This window comes from Colobus angolensis, unplaced genomic scaffold (assembly GCF_000951035.1).
Source record: "Colobus angolensis palliatus isolate OR3802 unplaced genomic scaffold, Cang.pa_1.0 Scaffold306, whole genome shotgun sequence".
NCBI lineage: Eukaryota > Metazoa > Chordata > Mammalia > Primates > Cercopithecidae > Colobus > Colobus angolensis.
Window position 1 is genome coordinate 1,586,271 of NW_012116333.1, and position 22,528 is coordinate 1,608,798.

At 45.2% G+C, this 22,528-nt stretch overlaps 1 protein-coding gene across 1 annotated transcript in view; it reads right to left on the reverse strand.

Moving 5' to 3' along the window:
* Window positions 1-22,528, reverse strand: part of FRMPD2 (FERM and PDZ domain containing 2) — a 128,193-nt gene that overhangs the window by 92,453 nt on the left and 13,212 nt on the right. Inside the window, exons 2-7 of the mRNA XM_011950350.1 lie at window positions 11,928-12,053; window positions 9,383-9,540; window positions 5,138-5,203; window positions 2,564-2,755; window positions 766-901; window positions 8-95 (exon numbers count right to left, since the gene is read on the reverse strand). Coding sequence (XP_011805740.1) covers window positions 8-95; window positions 766-901; window positions 2,564-2,755; window positions 5,138-5,203; window positions 9,383-9,540; window positions 11,928-12,053 — 766 coding nt within the window. The remainder of the gene's footprint in view (window positions 1-7; window positions 96-765; window positions 902-2,563; window positions 2,756-5,137; window positions 5,204-9,382; window positions 9,541-11,927; window positions 12,054-22,528) is intronic.

A 22,528-nucleotide genomic window follows, 5' to 3' on the forward strand; every position in this document is an offset into this window, starting at 1 on the left:
TGCTTACCGGTTAACAAGGAGGCTGCAGTGACTATGTGTTGAGGTGCTCCAGTGGGGCTCCGGCGAGCTCTGGGTCTCCATGCTTCTTTCTGAAACTAACCAAGCAACATGGTAGAGGGCATAGGCAGAAACCAAGATCACAGCTTTTTTAAACCAGGCATCCCAGAGCATGAATGGCATCATGACTTACTAGTTGTGTGACCTTGGTGAAATTACTTAACCTCTCTGAATCTGTTTCTCATGTAGAAAACAGAAATGACAGTTATAGAGGGTTGGAGGGAGAGTTACAAGGGAAAATAAAGCCTAATGGCAAAGTGCACCTTGTTTTAGAGACAACAAACAATAACAATAATTAAAAAAAAAAAAAGCTCAGATTTAGTTGAAAGTAGAGAACAGTAGATTTGAAGATTATTCCAAAAAACACTCTTTTAACACACCCAGAACAATAACTGGAAAAAAATCAAGTTTTTCATTTCTTGTTGTTTGTTTTAATTTGGATTTTCTCAACTTGGACACTTAGAACTCATTTTTAAAGTTTGCATTTGATATAAATAACTGTGTTAAGTTTTGTCCCCAAATGAGACTTTCCTGGGAACACAGGTGAGTCCTAAGCTCAGCCCCTTCTCTTCAGTGGCTTCCTGAAAGAGTGGCATTTACATAGACTTTCTTTGCCATCACAATGTGAATGTGTGGCCCATACAGGGCAGGAAACAATAGAATTGGTACCATTGGCCCACGCAGGGACTGCTCAGGGCGCGTACCCACCTCTGCAAGGATGCAGACACTCCGAGGCCTGTGCCGCTGGGCTCTCCTCACTGCTTGTCCCATGCAGCCTCTTCCTGAGCAGGTAGCTTCTGTTCTGCTGCACAGAGGAGCTTTCCTCCACAACTCTTTTCTCCACCTGGGGGTCAAGTGCATCACACATCCACATACCAAGATAAGGAGGGGGTGTTTTTATAGATACATGCAAACTGGTTGTCAGACTGAATCAATGTGGAATTGTCTGCCCTACAGAGTGAGCACCTAATGATGTGTTCTCTGGCACCCAGAATGTGCTCTGTACCCATCCCCCACATGCACCCTGAAGGCACTTCACCCCCCACTCCAGACCTGTGCACTCACACACATCTGTGCCTTTGTTCATGCATTCCCTCTTGGGGGCACAGAAGCTCCTCTGTGCCCACAAGACCCAGAACTGTGTCCTCTCTACTTCTAAGCCTCTCCACCTCTGCCCTCTGATCACCTTCCCTTATCACTGCACTCACACCTGGCTCTGTTGCACCATGTTCCCTGAGTGTGCTGCTTGTCTGTCTCCCCCAACATCTCTGTGTGCTCTACGCACTGCCATAGCACACCTAATGCAGTGCCCAGTGAATGCTGATAAGTGACTGACATCTACTTTGCAAGTCCCTGATGGAAATGTTGCAGGTCAATACAGTGTCTATCCAAGGACAATGGCACACCAGTGGATGGTAGACTTCAGTGTCTTTCAAATAAATATAGTCCACTTCCCCCACCAAATCGTCTGGCTCAATTCACAGGAGCCACAGGTTCCCATGCCAAGAGAGAAAGGGTCCAAGAAGGAAGCCTTCTCTGATGGAAGAAGCCTTCTCTGATTGACTGTTGCCACTATCCACCTTGCTGTCCCCTCATCTCCATCCACATGGCCCCTCATTAATCCTGGTCTCAGCTCTCCAACTTATCCCTGGACAAGTGCAGCCACCCAACTGGTCTCTAGCTTACCTGTCTTTGGTTCCTCCCAAATACAAACTTCCTTATAATTTGTGCCATAGGCACCTCACTTGCCCATCCTACCCCAGCTCCACCCGGGTCTCATGGGGGACCAACTCCAAGGTGCCATTCCTGCACCAGAGCTCCCCAGGGGGCCAGGCTGGGCCTGTCTCCAGCTGAGACTTTATCCTTCAACTTGTCAGCTGTACTACCATCACTCCCCTCTCCCAGGAACATTTCCCTAATAAATAACTTGCACAAGAATCCCTGTCTCTGGGTTAGCTTGGAGGGAATCCAACCTAAGCCAAATGCCTCCCATGTGCCATGCCCCTTGCTGCACTCTGGGGACTGCACAGGGCAGCAAGCAGCACAGTGTGACAAGCACAACAAAGGACCCCCTGCAGGTATAAAATAGCAGAGGGGAGGGTACCCAGGGACCACAAAAACGAAGTCAGGGAAGGTTTCTGTGCAGAACCTGGAGTTGAATTTTGAAAAGAAAACTGAATCATGGGTTCTAAACATGATTGCTTTATGTAAGGAGGCACTCGCCAAGATGTCAAGGGTCTTACCCATGTGAGAAACTGGGGCTTGCCCAAAGGTCTTTGTCAGCACTGCCCAATAGAACTGCAATGACAAGAATATTCTAGATCCACCCTGTTCAATAGGGTCGTAACCTGCTACAAGTGGCAACTGAGCACTTGAAATGTGACAGATGTGACTGATTAATTTAATTTTTTATTTTATTTTAGTTAATTATAATTTAACTAATTCTAATGTTAAGAGCCACACAAGGCCAGTGGCTACTGCTTGAAAAACACGGTTCTCTACTGACCTCGGAAATGGTGCCCAGAACCAAGCCAGCTAGCTTTCTAATGTGGAGACCGGCAGGGGCTGGGTAGACCGACACTTCTTTCTCATGAACCCGACAAGCTTCCAGAACCGATTGCAATGTGCACCGCCGGTGAGGCTGGTCTTCACACATGGTCAGCAGGATGGAGTGCAGGGGCTCACGGAGCTGCAGGGGCTGGAGGCAGACAGGGCCGGTGAGAGGAGAGAGCAGTAAGAGCTGCTGCTGCGAGGCAGCATCTTGTCAGGCAGGCCTTGGAGACATGGAAATGGGTGTTCCCACAAGCACCAGAGCAGATGCCTGCTCCTTCTGGAGAATTTAAGGACAGACACAAGATCCATCACTGAGGCCGCAAAGTGCAGAGCAATCATCTCTGCATCAGTTCTGTGTTACCGGCTGCTTTCTAAACCAGAACACCCTTCTGCCCAAGCGTGCTTGGAATGCTCATGAAAAATAGACGCTTTAACAAGATGGATTTCCACCTGTGCCAAGCACCCCAAATCAAACCAGAGGTCAACCTTTCACTCAAGTTCACCTGCGCAGCTTGTCATTGTATCCAGTCACTCATGGGATCTCACTGGGCCTTTCCCCTGGAATGTGAGCTCCAGGGACATATAGACTGTGGCCTATTCCTGTTCACTTTGCAACAGCCAGCAGTCAGCACAAACGCTCAATCGTTGTTGGTTGAACTTTATGTCACGTGTACATATCGAGCAAAAGAAAATGGAAGCATCTAATAAGCATTTCCCTCATGCATTTAAATGATCACAATTCATATGAGAAAGGCCTCAAATTCAGATTCAAAATCAGACTTTTCTCAAGCTCAACCCACACTGCAGGTCACTTTCCAGATAAAGGCTGCACTACTGCTTCAGCTGTGAGCACCTATCTCTGTATACAGCCAAGCTGCTGAGTCCTGCTGTCACAGTAAATCCAGCCACACCAGATACAGTCCCTGCCTTCAGGAAAATAATGGTGTGATGAGAGAGACGGTCACTAAAAGAGACAAACATCATAGAGGATGACGAGGGCTTTGACTTTGGGAAGCACAGGCCATGGCACTAATGTAGAGGAAGGGGTTTAGCCAAGGCTAGAGTTAACTAAGAGGAAAGTGGGGAGTGAGGTGCTGGTGAAGGGATCAGTGTGTGCAAAGGCATGAAGATGCAGATAAGCTGACATGCATCTGAAGGGAACGGGATTATGAGCAGGACAGGGCCTGGGGGAAAATGGCAATGTGGGGTCCCTTGTTCAAAATTATTAAGAATTCCAAGACAGGGATACCAGAGCATTAAACTAAATGCAGGACCCTGTGCTATGACACAGGGTCACACACCCAGGACACACACCCAGGAAGCCAGTCCTGATTCTGGCAGATTGCCAAAGGGGAGCCAGACGGGAGAAGGGACCCTATCCTAGGCTCCAGGTGTGCCTCACTGAGAAGCCAGGAGGCAGCCCCACGGGCAGTGAGGTGGCGTTACAACAGGTTGCATGTGACAGCGGTGAGCTGGTCTCTCTTTTAGAAAGACCACCCAGGAAGTGCCGGATGTTGAATTGGAGAGGATGGGGTGAGTAGAAAGGCAGGAAGGAAGGAAGGGAGAAGGGAGGGAGCCAGTCTGGCCGAGTCAGCTGGGCAGGGCTCTCCAGCATGTGTTCTTGTGGCACCAGTCTCTAAGGAATTGTTATAGTGTCAAATGGAAATGTACACAGACACTTCTATTCTGTAGTCAAAAATTGTGTAAAACATTAGGATATTTTTGTGTATATCTTTTTTGAGGGGGTTTTGCTCTGTTCCCTAGGCTGGAGTGCAGTGGTTCGATCTCCACTCACTTCAACCTTCCCCTCCCAGTCCCCGGGGTTTAAGCAATTCTCATACCTCAGCCTCCCGAGTAGCTGGGGCTACAGGCAAGCACCACGACACCCAGCTAATTTTTTTATTTGTAGTAGAGATGGGGTTTTGCCATGTTGGCCAGGCTGGTCTCGAACTCCTGAGCTCAAGTGGTCTGCCTGCCTCAGCCTCCCAAAGTGCTGGGACTGTAGGTGTGAGCCACCATGCCCAGCCAGGATAAAGTTTAAAAGTTTCTAAGCTTTAAACCTTGTAGTCTTTAAAAGATGACTCTAAAAACTATTTGAGAGGGAGATATTGTAGGGAGCATTTACCCAAATCTGTTGAGCCCAGGAGCCTTTTTCAGGGAAGCATTTCACTTTGGGAAGGGTTGTTTTAAAGTCTTTTTAAAAATATATGTAAATCTGTATCTTCAGTGTCTATAAAATTCTCTAGCTTGCTATTAATACTTCCCCTGAGTGGAGATGGCCAAACTTATCTTGCTTGCCACTCCCAAATTGTGGCTACCTGGAGTGCTATGTTGAGTAGGATTCTGAGGTTGTTTCTGCACTAGCAGGAAGGAGTCGTGTGATGAGTTCACAACGCCTGCCTAGGACCTAGAGGAGGGGAGAGTAGCGGTATATGTGCTCAGTAAATGTGGTCCCTGCCCAGGAGAAAACCACTAAATAAACCCAAAGATATAGCCTGGCAAGACTTGAAGTATCTTGTTTACAAACCTGATGTGGTGGAACGTGAAACCCTGCCGACCAGTAGAGGGTCATTCCTAAAGAATAGACGTGCATCTGCCCAAAAGAAGAGTACATGATTAGATTCCAATCATCTCTCCTATTCCATGGCTCTGCAAGAAAAATACAACCTAATTTCCACATGAACAGACACTGTTGTCTGGCTGGTCCAGCACCATCTACAACTTCCTTGACCCTTGTTCCCTTTTACTTCGGAGGCTAAGCCAGAAATTTGCTTTCTAGCAGAAACCATGACACTCAATATTGGTGAAAGGCGTGACAGAAATCTGTTAGGGGGCTTCTGATAAGGTTTTTGCTTTACTGACAAAAGGACACATGTGACTGGCCCCACGCTTTCCCCTTTGTACCTGCCTTGAACATTGATATGATTAATGCATGGAGTCTTTGCAGCCATTCTGTGACAATGAGGCAGCAAGAATAGGATAGAAAACCAGCCACTGGGGAAGGTAGAATGGAAATACACAGCCTGGATCCTTGATGACATGAATCGGCTGCTGACCAATCCCTAGACCTCTTGTTAAGTAACTAATAACCATATATTTGGCCCTGGCCATTGTATTTTAGGCCTTCTGTTTCCATGACACATTGTGGTTCAGCCTGATTAAAAAGCACTGTATGTTGTCAAAAAGCAAAATGGTATCATGGGAAGAGCATTGTCTGACATCTCTGATCCTCGATTTCATGATTTAAAAATGAGTATTCCGCCTGAATTCTAATAAAGATCAAGTCAAAAGTACCCGAAGATGGTAATATTAACTATTATTATTGTTACCATTACTGTTATTATTAGACATAGAGTACTTCCAATATACTAAGCTTTGTTCTAAGTCTTTTACCCATTTAAACTTATTTAGTCCTCACTGCAATCCTGTGATGTAGTATTTGAATTGTTCCCACTTGGCTACATGACCTCTGGATTATACCAGTCCTCAATCAATGTCAGTTGGTTTTTATTGTGGGGCTTCTATTATAACTGACAAGGCACATTTACCTTAAGATCTCTCTTCTCAGGAAATGGTTTTTGGGACTTTAGAAGGAAACAATGAGGTAATGAAACATTGTATGTAAAAACACACAGTTATTTGAGCCACCCACTGGGTTTAATATAAGTGGTTTTAGTTTTTGGTTTTGGTTGTTCACATCCTCAAGGTCAAGATGTGTTCAGTGTCACCTGTGACAACTCATTAGCTCTCATCTTTGTTTGAAATTATATCCTGAAACCAGCTCCCATCCCTCAGATGAATGTGCATAGATACCACGCAAGAAAGTTCACAAGCTGCACCTCCATTTCCAGAGAAAGGACACGAAGAGCGGGGGCTTGGTAGACAGCCACTTCTTTCTCATTAACCCAACAAGTTCCCAGAACCAGTTGCAGTGACTGCCACCTGCAAGGCTGGTCTTCCCACGTGGTTAGCACGACGGAGCATAGAGACTCATGGAGCTGCAGGGACTGAAGTGCAGACAGAGCTCCAGCATCCTGAGCACTGCCAAAGGCACCACCCACACCTGGGAGCTCACGTGGATTCCAATGGCTCTGTCTAAAAGTGTCTTAGGGCGAGGCCTTGGCCACAGTGACGAAAGGTTTCATCCAAAATTCTAAATTCAGCTCATTGGTAGATACTGCCAGTAGAGGGTTGGTGAGAAGCACTTTGAAGGCAACTCCTGGCTCAGTGGGAAAGAACACCATGTTTGATTGGTGATGTCTGCCATGAGCACGGGATGGGGTACTGGCAACACAGATGACTTGTAGTTAGAGACCTGCTCACACCTTCTACCTGACCTGCACCTGGGACTAAGATGCCAAGTAGTCGGGGAAATATATCAGTGCACTGTTTAGGGCAGATGTTGGTCTGAAGAGGGGGTCCGGGTACACCCTCCCAGCATCAGAACGAGGCCCAGGACTGGGGGAGGATTCTGAGCACAGCCTGTCCAGGGACCATTCTCCTAGCTCATAGCTGCCCAACCAACCCCTCATGGACCCATGCCAAGTTGGATGAAGAGAGGAGACTGTAATGAATGGAAAAGAACAGCGATGAACAGAACTAAGTGTTAGAGATGCTGTAAGAGATCAAGTAACCTGGTCACTCTGCCTCCTGGCCTAATAAACAGGGCTTGAGGCTGGTGGCTCTGGCCCCTTAAAGCCCACTCCACTTGCCATGCTTCATACACCTAGAGCGCTAAACCAATGTTTGGTTAGTTCAGAGCTCAGTCCCTCTCATGCTGGATCTCTTCTAGCTCACACTCACTCTCATGTTCCTGGCCAGGACTCAGTAATACATTTAGCCAGTTCTTAACTCAACCTATTAGCCTTGAATCTATTGGAGTCCTCGTGCCTTTGCCTGGAGGAAAGTGTGCAGGAGGGAGGAACATATTACTTTCCAGCTCAAAGATGCTCCGGGCAGAGGGGTGACTAGGCCTTCACAAGGTGCTCAGTGGAGGCCAACCTGCAATTGGGAGGGTGATGCCTGATCCTCACCAGTGAGTGCTGGGATGGTCAGGGAAGGACCCCAGGAGCACTCAAATTTGTGTTACCTCAGGTACATCAGAAAGTGGAGCCTGAGGCAAGGGTTAAGTGCAGACCCTTCATTCAGGGGTTGTAAGCCCAGGGCAATGAGAGTGTAGAGAAAATGGGAAGGGAGACAGGGACCAATGTGATATGCAGGGTCAAAATGCTGGCCACCTCCTTGCCACAAGCAACAGAGCACAGCCTGAAGTGCAGCAGACAGGGCTTCCTAGAACTCAGGACTTCTCTAGAAAGCTTGCAAGGCTTGCACAGCACAAAGCCATCCATGAGAGAAAGAGAAAGGAAAACGTATCCTCTTAGTTCCCTCCAGACTCTCATTTACCACTAGCTAAGTTTACCCCATAAGAAGCTAGCTCCCCTGCATTCTCAGGTTGCACTGGCATGGTCCTTTAGCAGTCACACAGAAATCCCAGTCCCAAGGCTCAAGATGTGACATCTTAGCTGAGTCCAGGGCATAGGAGGCAACTCGGTATAGGTGGAGCCAAGAGACCCAAACAGACCTGAGAGGCACCCAAGTCTGTGTCCCATCCAGGAATCAGTGATTCAGCCCAGGGGTCCCGGCTGTATAAGAAGGTATGTGGGCCTGGATGCCAGAGTGACTTCCAGGATGTCAGCGGGGAGGGGGTGCCAGAGCTGGGGTCAGTGGAACTGGAACTCTTAGACCTTCACTTTTGTGAGCTGCCTTAGAGACATGTGGACCCAGATAAACCAAATCTGGAAGCCACCAAGTCCCCATTCTTTGCCTTTCAGAGCCTGGAGGGAAAGCAGCTCCCATTCCATGATGCCTCCCGAGGGTAGCAGCATTTTCACATGTGCACTTTTCTCATGAAAGGGCGAGGAAGAAGAAACAGAACTCTGAGAACACCCACCGTGCCCCACCCAGTGTTGTGTGGCTACCTTGCATCATTCTCTCCTTCGAGAGAATTAAAATTCTCTTTGAAATCAAAAATGATGTTTACTGGAAACTTTTGCTGTTCAAAAGCAAAACATGTCCATTGCAGGAAAATCAAAAATCTCCATTGATGCTGCCATCCAGAAACAATCACCGTAGACACTTCGGTGCATGTATTTTTAGAACTTCCTCTCTGTCTCTCTTTCATTCTCTCTAACCAAACTTGGATAATATTAGGTGCACATATATTGAATTTCTTTTCAAGTCATTAAATAAGCTTCCATAGACTCATTTTAATGCTGTTTTGTCTCATATCCTCTCCCACTGACTATTTAGCTTGTTTTCAATTTATCACTAATGTCAGCAATACAACAATCAGCATTGCTGCAGCTAAATTTATCTTTACTTGTGCCTTGGAATAAATTCCTAGTTGAGGACGTGCTGGGTCATTTTGAGGTGTCTTGCTGCATACTGCCAATGGTAACAATGTGCCAGACCACTTAACCACAGCTTTTCAACACTTCTTTTTGAATATTGATAATAGCCTGATCAATTAAGCCACATTAACCCCACTTTACCAGTGTAGAAATTGGGGCTCAGAGAAGTGGACTTGCCCTTGTCCATGAGCTAGTAAGTTGCTGACAAGACATCCTGGGAATAAAACTCTTGAAACCCACTCTGCTTTGGTGTTGAGAACCAAGCTCTGCAAGGCTGAGCTGGGAGATGGGGAGGCTGCCGCTGGGACAGGCCTTTATCAGGGCACAGGACTCAGCAGCTGCAGAGAAGCTGCACAGCTTACCTGAGACACATCAGGCTGCTCATCCTCGCTCTGTCCTTGTAGCAGTTCAGGGGCCTTGAAAGGAGCAGCCTCTATGTGAGAAACATGGCCTTGGAAAGAAAGGCTTCCAGTCGCAGAAAGCAGGGCTGACCAGGGGCAGACCACATAGTCCGAGGAATCTGAAACCAAGCCAGTGATGGGGCTGTAGAGACAGAGCTTCCATCTGGGGGGCCAGCATGGGACTGTGCCCAGCAGGTGCCTGGCAGTACCCATCTCTGGGACTGAATGTGAGCAAGACCCGGAGGAGACATGGAACGGAGCAAATTCAACCCTGATGCATAGTATACTAAAAGGTGGCTGTGGCCACGGCCAGGAAGTTACCACCTGCACCTAAATTCATCCGTGGCCCAAGAGTCTCAAGGTAAAAGGTAAAGAGAGGGTCAGCCACACCTGGAATTTAGCACAAGCCTGAGTTCTCTAGAGACAGACCAGGACCCAAGGCAGCTGGTCTTCTGGGAGCCCTGTAGCTGTTCATCAGAACCTCCATGGTGGGGAAGAGGGAGAAGATGACACTGAAGGCATAGGCACACAGCCTCCTCCATCGGCCCACGCTGGGACCCATCACCCTCACAGAACATGTGTGATCTTTCATGCCAGCAGCCTCTGCTACATGCACCGAAGCCCCCAAGCACGTGTGATCTCTGAGTTGATACTTCAATGTGGGCACTCAGCGTTTGTTCTGGAGCTTAATGCCTAGGAGCCCCAGAGTCATCCTTGGATACTGCTGCCTTAGGTCTCTCCTGTACTGAGAGCAGTGTGCAGCTTTCTCATTAGAGGGCTCTGAAGAGACACTGCAAGAGGCCTTATCTCTCCCGCAGTTTCTAGAGTTTAGTGCAAATGTGAGGCCACCTGGAGGTTGGGCTCTGCACAGAACACATGCCCAAGACATGAGATCCCTTGGCCACCTCAAGGCCTGAGCTAGACATATGACCACCTTCTCCAATCTACACAGGACTCTAGTGGCCCTCCTGCCCACACCAACCTCCAGAGAGGTGACTCGCCTGAGCCCACCTACACCCCAAAGGGTCGCCCTGACCCCCACTTGCAGTGCGTGCTCTCCACCTGGCCACCGGTGGCTATTGCCTGGGCCATGACTGCAGACCACCTCTGGCGGGGCACACCAGCAAATTCTACCATCATCATGGGCTGCAAGCACAGCACCTCCCACAGATCTGAACCCCAAACAGGGAAGGGGGCTTCCCTTCAAAGTTTCTCCCTCACTGGGTACCTGCCCTCAGCCTTAGGAGACCCAGTAGCATTTTCTTTGTCTTTTTCTTTTTCTTCTTGTTTTCTTTCTTTTGTTTTTTTTTTTTTTTTTTTTTGAGACGGTGTTTCGTGGTCTTGTCTCCCAGGCTGGAGTGCAATGGCGTGATCTCAGCTCACTGCAATCTCTGCCTCCCGGGTTCAAGTGATTCTGCCTCAGCCTCCCGAGTAACTGGGACTATAGGTGTATGCCACCTTGCCCGGCTAATATTTTGTATGTGTATTTTTAGTAGAGACAGGGTTTCAAGTTTCACCATGTTGGCCAGGCTGCTATTGAACTCTTGACCTCAGGTGATCCACCCCCGTCGGCCTCCCAAAGTACTGGGATTACAGGAGTGAGCCACCACACCCCACCAGCATTTTCTTATGCCTTACAGTTGTCTTTAAACACAGTTTAATAATTCTTTCTATTAACCTCCCCTGTTTAGAACACAGGGTAGGTCTGCCTTTTTTTTTTTCTTTTTTTCTTTTTTTTTTTGAGATGAGTCTTGCTCTGTTGCCCAGGCTGGAGGGCAGTGGCACAATATTGGCTCACTGCAACCTCTGCCTCCCGGGTTCAAGCAATTCTGTCTCGGCCTCTCAAGTAGCTGAGATTACAGGCGGGGGCCACCACACCCAGCTAATTTTTTTTTTTTTTTTTTGTATTTTTAACAGAGACGGAGTTTCACCATGTTGGTCAGGCTGGTCCCAAACCCCTGACCTTGGGTAATCTGCCCACCTCGACCTCCCAAAGTGCTGGGATTACAGGTGTGAGCCACCGAGCCCGGCCAGGCCTGCCTTGTGATGGGGCACAGACTAGTGCGACATCTGGTGGACAGAGTGTGGGGGTGTCCTGGGTGACCACCCCATGCCTCTCTGGTTATGCCCAGAGACAGTCTATGTGCTGCTAGATGCACATAGCACTGCAGCCACTCTCTTCCTAAATCCTCCCAGCTTTGCATGCCTGGAAATGCTGCAACTCCAAGGTGGAAGCAAAGCCTTTCTTTCAACTCTGCCACATGGCATGGGTCCAAGAGATAGGCCTGCCCTCCCAGTGCAGCTCCAAGGGTGGGTGCTATTCGTCCACTCATTCTAATACCTCAGACTAATCACAGATCAAGAAGCAACAACCTTGTTCTGTGCCCTCAGAGGTTGAAAAGAAAAATGTTTTTTAAAAAAAGCAGCAGCAGCCAGAACTGTATTAGTGTGGGAAGCTTCACATACAACCCCCTGTGATTTTACCGCCCCAAACATACTCTCTTACCATTGCGGAGATCTTCTAGGAGCTGCTCAGCGGCCAGGAACAGGAGGGACCAGATTTCCTCCTCAGACAGAGCTTCACCCCTGACCTGCAGGGCACTGGCCAGTGTCACAGAGGACAGGCTCATGCCTACGATAAAGACATGCATGTGACAGGGCCTCTGTAATGTCCAGGAACATGTCTGGGCCCATATTCGCCACTCTGGCCCAGCCAGGTATGGTCTGGCCACTCCCCGTGCACCGTGCACCGGCACTGTGTTTTCATCACCTAGGTCTCTGGGGTCAGGCAGAGAGCCAAGCACACAGAGGAGTTAAAGAAATGTTAACTGGGGGACTGGCCGGGCTGGCTGGTCAGTTCTCAGTGAATGAGTAAACAAACAAATTCTCAAATGAAAGGTTAAATGAATAAATAAATACATGAATGACCAAATGAAGCATGAGAACAGCACCTCCCAGCTGGGCGCAAGCTGTTGCAGAGAGTAACCTACACCTGGGTATTATGTGGCCTCCTCTCCTTCTCTCTCTGGGGAAGTTAGCTAACGTTTTTGCCTGCAATACATGATTCACATCTTTCATCTCTGGCTGCCACATGCAGAGTTAGATTTGGTGCCAGTACCACCCCTTTCTCCAGCACCTGCCTGAAGTGCAAGAGCGACTCACTAGACAGAAGTATAAGCTCCACATTTCAGAAAGGGGCAGCCTCACAGAGAAACTGGAGGAGACTGAAGAGGGGTAGTCTTCTCTTCCCTCTCTTCTGAGAAGCAGGGCCTTTAGACCAAAGCTGATGTTTAAATGCCTATCTCCCTGACAAAGCTGCCACCCACTAATCTCCAGAGACCCAGGTGCTGGGTGGCACGGGAAGAAGCCAGGCAGGCTTTTCCTAATCCATTTACATCCTCATTGATCTTTCTCTACAGCCAGAGCTCAAGCAGGGCGGGTGTGCAGTGCGGGGCGCTAGATGGGGAGAATGTAGAGGCACCCCCATCCCCCATTAGCACACTAATCCAAGATCTACCCCCCAGTTGCCCACCTCTCTGCAGACACCTCTGCTACCAGCCTCCTCCAGCCTCAGGAAGAGAGGCAGGTTTCAGGAGAAAGAGTCTTGGTCTGCCACCTCTCCCCGGGTCAGGAAGGGAGGTGCAGCAGGACCCCCTCAGGAAGCTTGACCTGTGAGCCGTCACTTATCACAAGCAGTCTGTGAAGAAGGGAGTATTGTTTCTATTTGCAGACAGGAAAGAAGTCCAAGGTAATCAGATAAAAAGTGATGAATTCGAAGCTGAACTCCAGGCCCACTCTCTTTTTATTTTCTTTCTTTTCTTTTTTCTTGCCTTTCCTTCCTTTTCCTTTCCATTTCTTTCCTTTTTTTTTTATCTCCCCTCTCATTTTAGAAACTGTTTGAGATTTATGGACTTGGCATTTCTATTCCACCACATTTTTCTAACTCTCTATAGCCACAGTGAAAGGTTGCTTATTAAAGATAAGAAGGGGGAAGAACAAGATGATGATTCTTATACAAAAAATCTCTAAATCCCAAAATAAAATATTGAATGGGTGGGGTTTTTTAAATTGCTTTATGACTAGACAAAAATGCATTAAAATCTTCTAGGCTGGTATGGCTAGTGAAGACCATTATTTCATTACAATAATTCAATGGAGGGAGGACAAACTTTTCAACAAATAGTTCTGGATCCATCATGGAAAAAAGCTGAACATGGGCCTAAACCTTGCACCTTATGCAAAAATTACTTCAAAATGAATCATAGATTTAATATAGAACATAAAACTATAAACTTTCATGGAGGAAAATGGGAGAAAATATTTAGGACTCATCACAAACAAGGACTCCCCAATAAAATGAACAGCTGATTTCTCATCAAAAACCATGGAGGCCAAAAGGCAGTTGGATGACATATGGTCTTAACTAGCCACACCAGCCTTGAAGACTTAATGCATTTTTTTCTAGTCACAAGGCAGTTAGAAAAACCCCATCCAATATCAAAATACATTTTTGATATAATATCAAAATGCTTGGAGGGGAGACTGTCACACAAGAATTTAGTAGACAACAAAGCAATCAATCCTTCAAAATTGAAAGAGAAATTAACACCTATTCACATAAACAAACATTGTGCAAATTTGTTGCTAGCACACCCTTCCCTCCGAGAAATCCCAATGGAGTCCTTCAGACTGAAATGAAAAGACACTAGACAGTAACCCAAATCCACATGAAGAAATGGGAGCACCAGTAAAGATTATAACATAGGTAAATGTAAAAGATAATAAAAATGTATTTTGACTGGAATTCTTTTTTCTCCTACAAGAAGTTTTTTAAAAGGAGCATCCAACATCTGGAAAAGCACATAACTGGCCAGGTTTGCCAATCAAGCACCCTTCTTTTTGTTAAAGCTAAGAGTCACTTGAGGCTTGAAGTTGCTGTTTTTGTATTGGAAGTGTCAGGATCACAACTTCCATATCAAATATAACCATGATCCAGGAGTCAATGACAGGAAATTACTCATCATCCTTTCAATTAAAAAAAACAAAAGAAAGAAAGAAACCGTTGTCATGCTTGTTCCAATGCACAAGCATGATCCCCCCACAGAAGGAAACGCATGCTTTCCAGTTTTCTGCACCAACTCCCTGCCTGACCAACTACAGTGTTACAGTGGAATGTTATGATCTGTCCACAGTGGCAAGTTGGTTCCTGGAGAGTGTGGGAAGCCTGGGAATCATCCAGAGCTCTGAATTTCCCTGGCTGGCTTCGGGACTACAGCGTGGGTTACCAATGCTCTGCAAGCCAGCAGGCAGGCCAAGATTTGTTTTGCTGCTAGGCAAAAATGCAAATTCCTTTTCTTGACCTGAGAGGTCTGGCAGGCAGATGAGTCTCACCCACCTCTCCAACATCACTTCCCACCTCCCTGTCCCTTGCTTACCTCCCTCACCATATTCCTCCCTCACCATGTCCCATCACACTGGGCTTGTGATAGATTATGAAGTAAGATAATTCTTTACACTAGCCCACCAGCCCTCAAGAACCAGCCTGGACTCACAATTAACATTGTTATCTCTGTGTGATATTGTGAATACTATTTCAAAGCCCACTGCTACTTCCTTGAATGACAATACAAGCTAATACTTCCATAGCATTTACTGTACGTCAGGCACTGTTCAGCGTGCTTTATGGGCTAAACTCATTTAAGCCTCATGACAGCCTTCTGAAATAGGGCTACCATCATGCCCATTTTAAAGATGAGGAACAGAGAGGTTAAATGACTTGGCCAGTGTCACACAGCTTGGACTTGGGTTTATGCTCTTGGTCTCAGAGGCAGGGCTCTTCCCCACCATATTATGCTGGCTGTGGAAATGCTGTGAAGCACTTTATGGGGCCTATAATCTCAGGCTATGAAACAGTCATTAGCCTTTAGCCATCACACCAAGATGCCTCTGAGCTTCTCTCCAAGTTTTTTATGGTCTAGTGGGCTGCATAATGCACTGAAAAGGTGATCATTAACTATGTAAAGGATGCAGGGATCCCACTGCATAGAAAGACCTGATAGCGAGGATGTTCTGGGAAAGCATCCAGTCAATGGGCATTTTGGGGGGCCCCTCCACAACACTTATCTCTCATACACCTTCCCAGATCTCAGCTACGTAGATTGACCCTCTATACTGACTCCACTATCTGAAGGCTTCAAGGCTCATCTAGTAGCATAGAAGTCTTCTTTGCCATTTGAGACCCCACTAGCCCACCCAGAGCTTCCTTGGGCCTTTTCCAGTGAGTTTCCAGGCTGAGGAGCATCCTATCTGCTATCCTGTTTTTGTCAGCCTTAGCCTGTAGCAGCCCCTCTCCCTGGACTACGTCTGGCTAGAATCTTTTTCCCTGCCCTTGATCTTTAGTGGTTCCACTTGGACCTCCCTCTCCCATGTGCCATGGCAACAGTAGCCCTCAGCTTCATCTGTGAGGCTGTCCCTACAGCCTTCCCTCAGTCATTACTACATTTAATAAATACTAGTCAAGCACCTAGTATATTTCAAGCTCTGCATTACGAGTAGAATGAGGAACAATGTTAATAACCTACCCTGAGAGTCATGGGGTGGGCAGAGGAAGACAGCCAATGAGAAGGTAAGCAAATAAAATAATTCTGTAGAATGATAGATTATGAAGTAAGAAAAGGCAATGCATGATTACAAGTTTTTGGTGTGGGGGACATCTTTGCTGAAGTGGTCAAGGAAGGTACCTCCAGGAGGTGTCACTGAAGCTGAGATTTGGAAGTTGAGAAGGCACCAGCCATGGGAAAAACTTCCCAGGTAGAGGGAAGAGCAAGCACAAAATCCCAGTTTGGCAGATTCCAAGAACTAAGAGAAGCCTGCTCATGGTGAGGGAGGTGAGGATGATAAGCCAGGGATAGGGAGGTGGGAGGTGGAGTTGGCGAGGTGGGCGGGCCCCATCTGCCTGCAGACCTCTTAGGTCAAGAAAAAGAGTTTGCATTTTGGCGTAGGAACAATATAAATTTTGGCCTACCTGCTAGTTTGCAGAGCACGTGCAACCCACACTGCAAAGCCAGGGAAAAGCTTTTTGACACTGGCTTGTGGCTGAGTATTAACTAGAAGGAGGGGAGAGTTCCAGAGGGCTGGATGCTAACACCTTAGCTCATCTGATGTTCATCTGTCCTGTAAGTGGGAATGGTTTTAATCAAGGGCAAGGCTCGCATCTGCTCCCTGCCCCCGCAACCAGGAAGAACCCTTGGGTCCCTGTTCCCTAGAGAGCTGCCCAGTTGATTCCCCAGTGTCAACTGCAGGGATCAGCCACCTTACCCAGGTGGCACACCATATGCATTAGTTGCCAAGATATTTTGCAGCATTTGTAAAGTGCTGGCTTTTGAAGAAGTAAGGATCTCTGTTACCCCTAATTGTACATTGATTGACTGACTATATAGTGGCTTTTGAACTGTGAGATTTTGGTTGCATTTCGGTATTTTGTCTTCATTCATCTCCCCTCCACAACTCTCCATCAAGACACCACCCATGACCTCTAGCCTTCATCTGTGACGGGTTAGCGAGATTGACAACTCTCTGGAATGTCCTGGAGACACTCCTGCATTGGGACAGAGGTTGGACCAAGGTCTCAGAGGTCTCTAAGGACCTTCTCAGCTCTGGAGCCCAAGGTGCCACTGCCCAGGAAGAGAAGGCGTGGAACCAAGGAAAGCAGAGGAGGCCTTGCAGGATGGGGACGAGTCACACGACTCCTGGCCTGATGGGTCAGGGGACCGGGCCACTATCTCTCCTTGGGACACTCCTTGTTTCTCCAAACTCCTGGTTTGTCCTCACCTCCTTGGCATTCTTTCTCCCTCTCACGGTCCCTGAAATGTTGTCGCTCAGGATTCTATTTGAGGCCCTGTATGGTTCCCTGTGGCTTCTATAACAAATTACCACAAACCTCGCGGATTAACACAAGAGAAATTTATTATCTCACAGTTCCAGAGACAAGAAATCCAAAATCAATTTGACTGGGCTGAAGTCGGGGTGTCTGCAGAACCATGGTCCCTCCACAGGCCCGAGGGAGAATCCTTCCCAGGCCTCCTCCAGCTTCTGCCAGCTGCCACATTCCTCAGCTGTGGCCACATCACCCCAGTCTCTGCCTTTGTGGTCACATCGCCTTCTCCTCTTCTGTTTCAAATCTCCGTCTGTCTCGCTTTTATAGATATCTATGATTCTAGTTAAGCACCATCTAGATAATCTAGGACAATCTTCCCATCTCAACATCTTGTCACCCAGTTGCATCTGCAGTCTCTCTCTTTTTTTTTTTTTTTGCCTGTAACATTCACAGGTTCCACAAATCAGGATGTGGATACCTTTACATTTTTCTTTTTTTTTTTTCTTTTTTTTCTTTATTTACTTATTATTATTATTTTTTTGAGATGGAGTTTCATTCTCTCGCTCAGACTGGATTGCAGTGGCATGATCTAGGCTCACTGCAACCCCCGCCTCCCAGGTTCAAGCAAATATCCTGCCTCAACCGCCCGAGTAGCTGGGATTACAGGCTCCCACCACCACTCCTGGCTAATTTTTGTATTTTTAGTAGACATGGGGTTTCGCCATGTTGGCCACGCTGGTCTCTTAACTCCTCACCTCAAGTGATCCACCCTCCTCTGCCTCTGAAAGTGCTGGGATTACAGGCATGAGTCACCACGCCCAGCCAACCTTTACCTTTTTTTAGAGGGAGGCTTTATTCAGACCACCCCACCCACTTTGTCATTCAACATTCTCTGCCTGTTCGCCTAAAAAAGCCATGAGCTTTGGGAGGTTGAATTCTTAGCTCCTTGACCCTAGGCACAGGGCACATACTTATCTCTGAAACTCAGTCTTATCATCTGGTAAATAGGGCTAACAGCAGCAGTGACCTCATAGAACTGCCCAAGTGCTCAGCACATAAAACATAATGAGTGCATCAAATTTCCTGTCTCTTTTTATCTCTGCTCCAACCATCCAGAAAGGGATTTTAAACATCAGGGCTGCTGAACAGCTTCCAACTATGGGATTTTTAAGATATGGTGTTAATTGTTTCCAGCTGTCTGCCAGGGTTGAGGTGCTATAAACATCCCATTTTCAACCTTAGCAAAATGCCTCAAGTATCTCCATGACACCCTAGGAAGGAACCAGGAAGAATGCGAGACTCCCAAGGAATCGAAGCTCTGAGAGTGATCTTTTCCTCTCTTCTCCTTTCGTTCCTTCAGTCTCTCTTCATTCCTTCTCCCTCTGGACATTTATTAAAAACCATCTGCCCACAATCAGAACCAGAGATCTGAACAAAACTTGCCAGAAGGCAAGTTTTTCCCCCGAAGAAGGAAAAGACTGTCCTGCCTCATCTAGGCCCTAGTTAAAGAGTTAACGGTGTCAAGCCTCTTATCTTCTGGAATTTTTTCACAGTCAGCTTCCCAGAGCCTGACCTTGAGTGAGTGAGTGATGCTGACATTGCATCACTATCACCTTCTCCACACAGACCCTTCCCTGCTCTATTTTCTTCCCTACAACCTCTGATTTAAATAGTGGCTACAGCACTGACACAGTATGACCTTGAACAAGGACACTCTCCACATCTCATTTCCCCATCTACAAAACAGAGATGTTAACTCCTACCTTACAAGGTGTGTGTAAAAAACAGAACAAGCTGATGCAAGAAAGGCAACTAGAAAACACCCTACCATTCTTCAGGATTCCAAGGTGGAATCTTGCATTTGTAGATGAGAGCATGCACACTAGTACAGAGAAATACTTTTGGGCATTTAGAACATTTTAGAGTAGTGTTTCTCGCATCTTCAATTTTTTACATCCCATTTCCCCAGTGTTTGCTACCTTCCCTTCTCACTTGTACAATTAAGACAAGTTTCTTCATTTAAATGCATTTATTTTAAAAGGATACCACATATCATTATAGCAAATGGCAAGTTAGTATTATCAGATGTAAATAGGAGGTAATTATAACTATTTTTATAAAAATTATTGAATTTTTGCCAAATAAAATTGCCTTCAAAGGCTCTGAGCCTGGGTATGATTTTTCATTATGAAAGAAGCAATTAGTTTTAGAAATATGAAAAGTATTTCTGAGCAGACTGTCTTCTTGACATAATCTGAAAAATTGAAGTAAAATGTCAAGAGCATCATTCAATGTTATTAATGCAGTCATGTTCCACGTGGGTTCCATGGCCCCACCTATCCTTCTCTAAGGCTTTGGAGCCAGTTATAATGTAATGTGACCACAATGTGAATTAGTTGAATCCTCACCAATTATACTTGATGATAATTACTTCTAAGGAGAGTAGCCCTTTAGAGCTTACAGAGTCTTCACAAACTTCTGTGATTTCCACAAAAATCCTTAAAAATAGAAAAGGCAAAAATGATCCCCACTTCCAGATGAGTAAACTGAGAATTTAATTGACTTAAGGTCACAAAAGTCACACAGCTAGTAAGGGCCATTTAAATTTCTGCAAGAGTGGAAGGCTGAGGTTGTGAGCTAATAAGACTAATTAAAGCTACGTGGGTTTAAATTGGTCTTCAGTTTATTAAAGTTCTGAATTTAAAAAGCAACTTTGTCTCAAACCTTTCAATTTAAAGTATTATGTGCTATTAATCTAGTGACTTGCATATAAGAAGAACCATTCCACATGATGTTTAATATGTGATGTATTCATAATCTGTTGGTGGTCTCCAGAGAAACAGAACCAGTAGTACGTGAATGTGTGTGTGTGAGAGTGTGTGTGTGTGTGTGTGTGTGTGTGAGTATATACACGCACACATTTTTTTTTCTTATCTTAGGAAGAAGGAAGCTAAGGTCATAGCCTGGGATAATAGACTCACTACTCATAGACTTACAGAGCACATACCCTTTTCTCCCACTTTATTGCCTCATCACCAGGGCTCCTGCATAAGAACAGCAGATGACAGCTAAAGAACAGCAAGGCCCAGATTCTACTTAAGAAGGAGTTTCTAGGAAAAGATAAAGACAATAAGGGAGAGAAAAACAAGAACAATAGAAAAAAATTGAAGTCTCAGGTACCTACTGTATTAGGGCTCTCCAGAAAGACAGAACCAATAAGATGCATAGATATAGATGATATAGATATAGATATATCCAATGTATAATATTGGATAGGATATCCAAGAACTGTGGAACAATTACAAAAGGTATAACATACGTGTAAAAGGATACCAGAAGGAGAAAATGGAAAAGAGTAGAAAAATATGTGAAATATTTAAGGTAATAATGGCTGAGAATAGATGACAGATAGATAGATAGAGCTATATATGTACATGTATAGATAGATCTATATATATATGTATAGATAGATATATAGATATCTTATATATTATAGAGGCTGAGAAGTTTAACAATCTGCTATCTACAAGCTGAAGACCCAGGAAACTCAATGGTATAATTCAGTCCAAGTCTGAAGGCCTAACAACCACAGGAGCTAATGATGTAAATCCCAGTCCAAGGGCAGGAGATGAGATGAGATGTCCCAGCTCAAGCTGGGTAGGAAAAAAGGGATGAGTGTCTCCCTCCTGTGTCTTTTGTTCTATTATGGCCCTCAATAGATTATATGATGCCTGCCCATAGCACAATTCAAACTCTGATCTGTCCCGGAAATACCCTCACAGACACGTTCCAAAATAATGTTTCATCTGGGCAGCCCATGGCTTCATTAAAATTGACACATAAAATTAATTATAATACTTACAGCTATAGCAAACAGTAAACACAGCATTACTACTAGCCAGAAAAACACAAATGCTCTCACTAAAGGCCTGTTTATCTCAGTTCCTATTACCCAATACATCATGTCCAGCTTTCAACAAAAAATTATGTCATGTGTAAAAACAACAAAGAACTCAGTTTGAAGAGACAAAACAAGTGAAAGAACCAGACTCTGATATAGCAGAAACCTTGTGATTATCATACCAGAAATTTAAAATAACTATGATTAATATGCTAAGTGTTCAAATGGAAAAGGTGGGCAAGATGCAAGAATAGATGGGTAAAATGTAAGCAGAGACATGGAAATTCTAAAAATAAAAAATTTCTTAAAAGTTAGAAATCAACATTGTAAGAGAAATGAAGAATTACTTTGGTGGGCTCACCAGTAGATTGGACATCTACAAGGAAAGAAGCAAGGAGCTTAAAGATGTGTCAGTAGAAACTTCCCAAATGGAAATGTGAAGAAAACAAAGAATGAAGAAAAATGGAACAGAATATACAGGAACTGTGGACCAATTCAAAAGGTGTGACATATGTGTAAGGGAATACTGGAAGGAGAAGATGGAAAAGAATAGAAAAAATTCGAATAATGGCTGAGAATATTTCAAAATTGGCAACAGACACCAAACCACAGATCTAGGAAGCTTGTAAAGCATCAAGCAGAATAAATAAAAGAAACATATGCAATTCTAAACTTAAAAGTTAAAAAAAAAAAAGGTAAATTAATTTTCCCCGGGAAAAAAACAAACAAAAAAAAAAACAACAAAAAAGAAAGTGAGAGAGAGAGAGAAACGTAACTTACATATAGCAGAAAAAGGATAAGAATTATAATGGATTTCTCTTCACAAACTGTTCTAGTAAAAAGATCGTAGAATGTAATATTTAAAGTGTGAAAGTAAAAAAACTAGCAATTTAGAACTCTGTATACTGCAAAGTTATCATTCAAAGTGGAAAGAAATAAAGACTTTCTCAGACAAACAAAACCGGAGTATATTGGTCACCAGTAGGCTTGCCTTGCAAGAAATTTTAAAAGTTCTTCAGAGAGAAGGAAAATGATACAGAAGAGAAACTCAGATCTTAAGCCATTTATTTCCCTTATTCTTAATTGATCTAATAGATAACTATTTTTCAAATTATAATAGCAACAACATATTGGGTGATTATACCTTATAAATAAGTAAAATTAATGCCAGTCAGTTATAAAGGCTGGAAGGGAGAAACTGATATTACTCTTTAATAGGTACCTGTACCACACATGAGCTATTCGAAAGTGGATTTAAGTTTGTTGTAAATGTATACTGCAAACTCTAGAGCAAGTACTAGAAATGTTGTTTAAAAGAAGTATAACTTAC